This window comes from Atta cephalotes, assembly GCF_000143395.1.
Source record: "Atta cephalotes unplaced genomic scaffold scaffold00070, whole genome shotgun sequence".
Classification (NCBI taxonomy): Eukaryota; Metazoa; Arthropoda; class Insecta; order Hymenoptera; family Formicidae; genus Atta; species Atta cephalotes.
Window position 1 is genome coordinate 560,447 of NW_012130134.1, and position 9,447 is coordinate 569,893.

Below are 9,447 nucleotides of genomic sequence, written 5' to 3' on the forward strand. Positions count from 1 at the left end.
TGACAATGCTGACCCCATGTTGCGAAAGTGATCAAGACATACTTGGAAACGTTGAAATGGGAAGTCCTACCCCACCCGCCGTATTCTCCAGACGTTGCTCCCTCTATCACTTGTTTCAATCAATGGCACACGGCCTGACCAGCACTTCCGGTCTTATGAAGAAGTAAAAAATTGGATCGATTCGTGGATAGCCTCAAAAGATGACCAGTTTTTTCGACGCGGGATTCGTACGCTATCCGAAAGATGGGAGAAAGTAATGGCCAGCGATGGACAATACTTGAATCATAAATGTATAACCAGTTTTTTACAATAAAGCCTCGAATTTCGGAAAAAAACGGCGGAAGCAAAGTTGTACACCTAATATTTATGAATAAAAAAGTTAATGTTTCACTAAACATAAAAATATGTCATTATTATGTTACATATATGCTCATTAATAAATAAATGTATTCTTGAAGTTGTATCGAGATGCATCTATTATCAGAAAGACCAATTTATTGATAAAGACTTATAATGAAAATTAAACCGGGTTTGCACCAACTTGGGTTAGAAAATGCTTCGCTATTGATTGACATTACACCGCTCCACCAATAGAAGAGCACGAAACATCATTACTTCAACTCAGTGCAAACTCGGTCGGGCCGAAAACGCTATTAGAATATTATACAATATCAATTTATTACATGTAATAAATGTATCATTAAAAACAGGTTTAGATCCCGCGGGAGTTATATTTTACACTGACTTGTACAAAGGTTGTGTAATGAATCCGACAGTCGCACATTTTACGGATGTTTTTTACACAAATCGTGGTGCACTTTCCACTATACAAAATGTAGGCGATCTTAATATTTACGCCAATTCTGGAACAGCACCCCAACCTGGCTGTTATTCAAATGCTTCGTCACAAATAAGCATGCATGGTAATTTAATTTGGCATATCTTGACATTCTAATGAGAAAATTTCTTATTCTTTTTTTAACATTCTTTCGTTCTATTTATTGTACATTGTACTTAACACTAAATGATCATTTGTAAAATGATATGATCATTTGTAAAATGTTTTAATAATACAAAAGTAAAAGTGTTTTAATAATGTAAATTGTCTAAAAAAAAATGCCTAGATGTTTTTATATTAAAAGAAATGTACTAATTAAATTTTTGTGTACACGTGTAATTAAAAGATTATGTATACAATATGTTCTGTCCAATAAAAATTCAAATGGACATAGTGTATGTACATATGCAAATACGAATTATACAATGTAAAATAGAATTGTTTATCACGCGATTTTATATGTATTCTTCTGCATCAGAATGCAGCCACATGAAAGCATTGAAATGGTATACTGATGCCGTGAGAAATGAAACAAAATATTTAGCCACAAAATGCGAGGACTGTATGTTGTACCTAAGTTATAAATACTGCCAAGAAAATGACCAGATTTATTTCGGACCGCATGTAGACACGAAAAAGTGAGACTGACTTTTTATTTCTACTTCTTTCTTTTAATTTAACATGACTTAATAATTAAATTCAATTTCCTCGCAGAACTGGCATCTACTGTCTTCCAATTAATTAAAGGATGTCTTCGTCTATTAGATAAGAGCAAAGTATCATGAATAATCCGTTGCAACAAATTAAAACTGCTTGTATTATTTTCGACCTAAGCAATTATTATAAAAGATAATTCATAATATATCGCAATACTATCTATTTAAATGGATAAGAAATTGATATTTTAATAATAATATAAATTATTCAATCAATGTGTCCCCTTGATTTATATGTGACATTTCTATATAATGATTGAAGGATTAAAAAAATAAAATTACTATTTATAATAATTTTTATCAAATTCAATTTTTTTAATCTTGTATTGATTGTATTCAGCAGAGAAAGCTCAGTAAACACTCAGTAATTTTTTAACATGATTGATTGCTACACTTATTTAAATCTAGAGAAAAATTAAAGACAAGAATCAATCATATTAAATAATTACTGAGCACTCATTGATTAGCTTCCATTGTTGAACGCAGCTATTTATTTATTAATATAAATTAATAACATATATTTCTCAAACTTTTCTGCAAAATACTTTTTAAGAAAAAAGAGAAAACAAAATAACAAACTCTTAACTCTTCTATCGAATGTGTGAACTATCTCGTTCTATCTACTGCAATAAGAATGATCAGTTTTCGAACCACATGTAAACACGAAAACGTAAGGATAATTTTCTATCTCTATTTTTGTTTCTTTCAATCTATCATGACTTAATAATTGAATTTAATTCCCTCGCAAAACCGGCACTTACTATTTTCTCAATTGCTATAATAATTATTATTATTATGAACTACTATTATTACATGTAATTGCTATTACAAAAAATTTATAATGCGCATTATGTGATTATATTGATTTATAATTTGTTTAAATAGATAATAAATTGATTTTTTAGTAATTTAATATATATAAATAATTCAATTCAATAATTTTATTAATGTATAATACATTTACATGTAATATGAATCACTATAATACATTTATATGTTAATGAATTAAAAACAAAAATTATATTTTAATTTTTATTAAATCTGATTTCATAAAAAAAATTTGCATTTATTTAATTATATGTATTAATAATACACACTTTTTGAAACAAATTTTTCTGAAAAATATTTTTTAAGATAAAGAAAGAAAAGAAAGTAACAAATCTAATTAACTTTTGGAAGTAATTTTGTTTCGTTTTTTATGCAGTTTGTTTTTTGCAAGTAGAAGTAAATAAAAATACAAAAATTACAAAAAATACAAAGATTTAACCCTTTTTCCTCTTTCTATGGACTTAATTCATTGACAACAAAAATTAAAAAAAACTATTATATACAGAATTTCATATTTAAAAAAATGTGAATGAAATACTAATCAAAAACATTGTACGTTGTATGGAATAAATCCTGTCCTTCTTTTTTTCATTTAATTCATTTATAACACGATTTATAATAATTGAATTCAAATTTCTAGATCTGGTAACTATTATATTCCGTTATTGTTTAAAAAGAATTTCTTCTTCTATGAAATTGGAAAAATAAGATTTAGAAATAATCTCTAGTTGCGATAAATTTAATGTTATGTATATTTCTAGCCCGAGCAATTATTATTATAGAACACGATTTAAAACGCAATGCAATGCAATTTGAGTAGATAGCAAATTGATTTTTTAACAGTAATCTAAATGCTTCAACGCTTTGATTTATATGTAATATAATTAAAGAGTTAAATTAGAATTTAATGTATTTTTATGATAAATTCGACTTCATTAAAAAGTTTCTATTCGTTTATTAATGTGTATTAATAATGCACACTTTTCAAAATAATTTTTTAAAAGTATCTTATGTAAAATTTAAATATACAATGCAATATTTATATTTATATTTTTTTTAATAAATGTAAAAAATGAAACTTTTTATAACAAAACATTCAGAAAGTTTTATCAACTATAATACCATAAAGTAACGTATAAAGTTAAGCAAGAAAACATTTTCATCATGACGAAGCATGTACGAATAATTATTGAATTTTACATAAAACAATTATATATTTTTGCCATATAATCTACGCGAATAAATTATAAATCCATTACATTCTTTGATTAAAAGACTAACTTTAAATTAAAAGATAGTTTAACTCATTATATATATAATACAATATAGCAGCAACAGCATTTTACTTCGTCATTACCTGATATGTATCTATTTTTTACAATCAAGTTTTTACAAGCCTTTCCTATCTATGAGATTTTTTTCTGCTCATACATAAATCAACATTCGTGAAAAGATTATTTACATTTAGGTGAATAATAATTATGATTATTATTCTGCACAACATTATCAACGTTAAGTAAGTATGATAAACAATTCCATGTGATAATAGTGATAATTTTATGTAGAGAATCATTGTGAGTAATAATAATGTAACGACAAATGGAGCGATTCTATTATCTGCTGACTCGAATATTATCACGTGAATGATAACGCTTCGATCTTGGTAAACAATAACGCGTTGTATGCTGTCGAAATAAAGACTTATTCTGAAATATTTAATTTTTTGTAATTTGACTTTATGCAAATATTTTATTTTTCACGTTCCGAATTATTTTCCAAAAATGAGTTATAGTTTATTAGACATCTAATATATATTTATTTAAATAAAATGTTAATCCAAAACGTATTTACATATTAAATTATGTATGGCATTTCCAATCGTGATTAACTTGCGGAAAAGAAAACAAGAAAGAAAAAAACAGCAAATAATTTAATAAATTCTTTTATACAAAGACTCGTAGAATTTTCAGTGGCATACTGAAAAAAAAGATTGACTGAATATATCATAGCATTTTTAATTAATCGCAACAGCCAATTTTTGGTTGCGTTAGCCTAGTTAGCCCTCGAAATCCTGTATTGACATTGCCATATTTTATGATCTAATTTGCTGCAAAAGTCAATCTTTTCTTTCAGTGCAGACATTGAAAAGTATTGCTCATTGACATTTAGCAGATATTGATATTTGATGTGAAAAAGTCAAAGTTCAAATATTGTGTAATGAATTATTTATTAATTTTTATACTATCATTTATTTTATTCAAGCGAAAAAGCAAATTTAATATCTGATAATGTTAATAATTTAAAAAAAATAATTAGATTATTACTAACTATTATTAATAATTATTATAAGTATGTAATATTAATATCGTTATTAGCATTATTAATATTATTAATTAAAAGAATATCATATTTTTCATAGAGTAAAATTTCATCAAGATTAAATCGCAATTAAAATACAAAGATAATAAAGATAAATGAAATGAATAGAACATGAATTTTCGTTATTGATCTTTTTGTTAATAACAATGTAAACTAAATAAATTTTTATTTAAAAAATAATATTGTATTTGTTTGAGATATAAAGAGTTACTGTTATTATTATTATCAATATGTTATTAATCTACTGATATTATCAATGTGTTAACTAAATAAAAAATTTTTGCATGTATGGTCATTAAAAAGCATTGCTATACATTCCCAGTTGTTCCCCATTTCCTCTCTGAAAATCTTTTCAATTTACTCTCACAAAGAGACTTGCGGCCAACTTATAATTACGAAGTTTCTATACTCGAGCGAATAGATAGTATTGAAAATTCGATAGATTGACATTATGCTTTCTCTCCGAGAGGTCATATCGATAACCTTTTGTAACGATAACATTCTTTGCTTACATGAAAAAAGGTCCTTTTCGCAGTGAAAAAAAAACAGTATGATGTGAGATTGATGTATCTTATTTTTCTTCGCAAGAAAACAGAAACTTGACATGACTTCCTGTGCTTTACCTTTTCTTCTCTGCTAAAGTTTCCAAAGACTGCATCACTAACTCAGAGTCAATGCTGAATATTTATTCAGAATTATTGTTCAAATCAATGTTTTTTAGTTTTTTTACATACTAGTCTTTTATTTGCAACAAACGTTTAAATTATTCAATAAAAGTCTTAAATTTTTTTTATTCTTTTGCAGTGGAATTCTTTAATAAATTGAAAACCGAAATTTTTTTAAATAAAATTTTTTAAAATAATATATCTTAAACATCTCTCTTTTATTTTTATCAGAATATTTCTCTTAAATAACTCATAAATCAAAGTTTTAAATTATATGTATCTGAAAATTTAAGAAAAAAGTTTCTCTCTATTTGCGCATTTAAAAATTAATTAGTCTAGCTTAATTTTATTCCTAGGATCTTCTGCTAAGATATTTCAATCTACGAATCAATATATTGGCATTTAAAATTTCCCTAATAATAAGATTCTCAGTTGTGATTTTTCAGACAATTATATTTTTCGATGCATTTTGAAGTCGGGGAATCGTGAAATTTAATCGGATGTTGGCTCAAATGTTCATCAGCGCAATCAGTGGGATTGGTTCACCTCGAATTACATACTGAACAAACGGGCAGTACAAGCAAGCCAGCACCTCGATGATCAAGTAGGATCTCGATCGAAGCGCGAATAATACGTTGATCGAAGGAGATCAACTGACCGGAAACATGCTGTGAAACCACGTATAAATACGACGACGCATTGAAGTGCATTCTCTGGTCCATTAAATTTTCGCATTAGTAGTTCGTATATATACAGAGTATAATGTGTGCCTCACGTTGTCAATATATAATTACACGGCCACCAGCTGAGAAATACGTCGGATACCATACCTACTACCCGTAAAGTATTTCCTCGTCATGTCGCGCGATTCTGTCTCTCCTTCGACGACCACTGCGAAAATCTCTGTGTCTCTTTTTGTCGTTTTTCTGACCCTCTTTCTCTCTATTTCACTTTTACGTGATACATGTCGGTCAGCCGTGCAATACACTGACAGAAAACTCGCGTGCGATGTGAACTTATAGTACGAACTTGGCAACAGCGACCACGAGAGAGAAAATCAATAAGACCTTTTAACCCTCTCCTCTGTGAGATGGAAAAAAACACCACTGACGAGAATTTCCGAATCAAGTTTCGTCGTTTATTGTTTATCGATTAATTGTTTGGATTTTTTTTACTCAAAGGAATATGCTACGCTTGCGTGTGAAAGAGAATAGCATTAGTAATCGCATGTATAAACGAAGCTTATTGATCTACTGTGTCAATATATGTGTCAAACATGAAAGCATAATAGAATCCATCTATAATAAACAATGTAATGAAGTTCTCACAATTGGTTATTAATTGAAATGATACTTTCGAAAATATGAGATTCATATTTCTGTAGAGTTATTTTTAGAATATAAATAGTGAAAATTATTGTAAACTTGTTAAATCTATCTTATCTTATTTGTCTAATAAAGCGTGATGAAACGAAAAATTGAAAGAAAAAAATTACAAAGGTAATCGTGACACTTATTCAAGATCTTGAAGATCTAGGATCATTCTTATCATGTATGAGAAAATGTAAGACTATTTTTTAATTGTAAGACTGCCAAAGATGATTCGAAATTGAGCTGAAACGTATAAAATTATGTGATTCTAATAAATTGTGTTAATCGTTTTATTTTATGCACCACATTTAATTAGCCCTTATTTCTAATTAATGTTTTTTTTTTTAATTTAAGAGTCTTATTAATCTTTTGCTGAAAGATAATTTGATTATTAATTGTTTAAATCTCATCTCGGATAATCCAACAATGTTACTGGGACAGACTAATTATAAGGTGTAACAAACATCTGGTGCAATGTAACAAGCACATAATAATTGAAGATAGAATCACTTCTGCACGCGACATTAGATATCATTAAATATCAGAGTTTACATTTATGCGCATACTCAGTGAAGCGTCTGTACATCGCTCGTTGTAATAGCGTGTCACATGTTTTCCGCGTTAATAGCAAGAACGTGTCAATAAAAGCGTAATTTAAGCGATGCAAGGTTAACGCTCTGCTAACTTGATAGGCAGGGCCGCTATACTATAATCGATGTGAGAAAACCATGGCGAGGAAACGAAGGTGTGGCGTTAATTGAACGTTATCGTTGATTAATCAATGACATTCAAGAGTATGTACGAGGAATGTATGTAGAATCATATGTATAACGGAGAGCAGGAATTAAGATGCATGTGATTATTTCCATTATCATGTTAAAAAATATTATTCTTAACTGCAAAAATGAAAAAAATGTATTTAATATAATAATATAATAATGTATTTAATATAATAATGTATTTAATATAATATTGCGTTTAGAAAATGTTATATAAATATTACTTTTTAAAAGTAATTTCATAAAAATATAATTTCAGTGAAATACGTATGTGTTTCCATATATAGTTACAAATAAAAACATAAATTTAATAATTATATAATCACATAATGGATCTAAATTTACGGATCAATCAAAAGGTAAAGCGCTATTCCATATCAAAGTCTTTCAGCTAAAAATATATGCTTATATTCTCGACTTGAAGAATATTTATACGATTTATACGATTTATAAGAAGAAGTATCGTATTTAATTTTAATATAACAACAGAATATTTTACAGAATTTCTTCTACCAAACAACAATTACATTATTATTAGATTGTGAGCTGTTTTTTATCGATAAAAAAATTTTTATTCTCATTTCCGCGGCAAATGCAAGCTGCCAGTAACGATTTCCAGAATGTTTATGACGTCTGCTAATTTAGATTGAATTGTCGAGACGCAATTATAAGACCTCTCTTGGCGAGCGATTCAAAATGAGTTTCTCTCTTCGCGTAAGACTGTCGTGAAATTTCAGATTACTCGTGCAAGATGTTTTCATTAACGCTATGTTTACTCATAATTACAGTTTATGTCATATACTTGATAAGTTTTTCTTATGTATTACCGATGTTATGTAGTACCGATTCTTATGTAACTTATCGATTTATTACATATATCTCTCAGTTAAACATTTCTTTTTTGTTTTAATGGTACGTATGAAAAAATAACATCTTTCAAAGAACTTATTTAAAAAATATATATATATATGATAAAATGTAGAATTATTAGTGCTGTAAATCGCTAAAAAATTTTTTATTAAAAAATAAATTTTCAGAGACCTTGATAAATTAGACAATTTCAATAAATATAAAATAAATTCTATTTAAACACTTAAAATTTTATTTAAACAAATTAATAAAAAGCTAAGAACTACGAGCCATAAAAATTATTAAAAATTTTTATTTAAACACTTTATTACTCAAATATTTAATATTCTATATTAGAAGATTGTGAAAATGATATTATCCAATCAAATATTTGTTTTAAAAAATCGCTATCAAATAAAACATGTCAATTCATACAACATATGCATGGAAAAGCCTACTTATTTTGAAGACCAATAAAAAGTATAACAAATTTTCAGATATAATAAAAAAGTTAAAAAAATAAGAAGAATTCATGATAGTTATACCTGACAAAGATAGTACGTTCAACCTTGTTTCTGTGCAATTTATCTGAAAAAGCGACGTTTTTCACGCTCGATTTATTGTGTTTTCTCGAAGAATCCACTCACGAAAATCAACCTGTGTGATCGCCTCTATCTGTTTTTAGACTTATAAAGCAGAACATTGTTTTACCGGTAAATCGTGGAACACGCTTTCCTCCATTTGATTCACGAACTGAGTCTTTCAAGGATTTAAAAGAATGCCGCTTCTTTCTAGTATTTTTACAACTGGTTTGGCCCATCAAAACACATAATCCATAGTATAGGTAATCTTGTCAAACATCTTTCTTTCTTTCTTTATTCTTATTTTTAGTATTACTACATTCTTTTAATAATCTATATATATATATATATATATATATATATATATATATATATATATATATATTATTATNTTACTATAACAAATACAATAATACTAATAATACTAAGTAACTTAATTTAA

General features: G+C 27.2%; 1 protein-coding gene across 1 annotated transcript in view; it reads left to right on the forward strand.

Moving 5' to 3' along the window:
- LOC105624012 (pancreatic triacylglycerol lipase-like) overlaps window positions 1-1,583 on the forward strand; it is a 10,245-nt gene extending 8,662 nt beyond the window's left edge. The window contains exons 3-5 of the mRNA XM_012205383.1: window positions 711-923; window positions 1,317-1,476; window positions 1,553-1,583. Coding sequence (XP_012060773.1) covers window positions 711-923; window positions 1,317-1,476; window positions 1,553-1,583 — 404 coding nt within the window. The remainder of the gene's footprint in view (window positions 1-710; window positions 924-1,316; window positions 1,477-1,552) is intronic.
- Window positions 1,584-9,447: the final 7,864 nt, after the last annotated feature.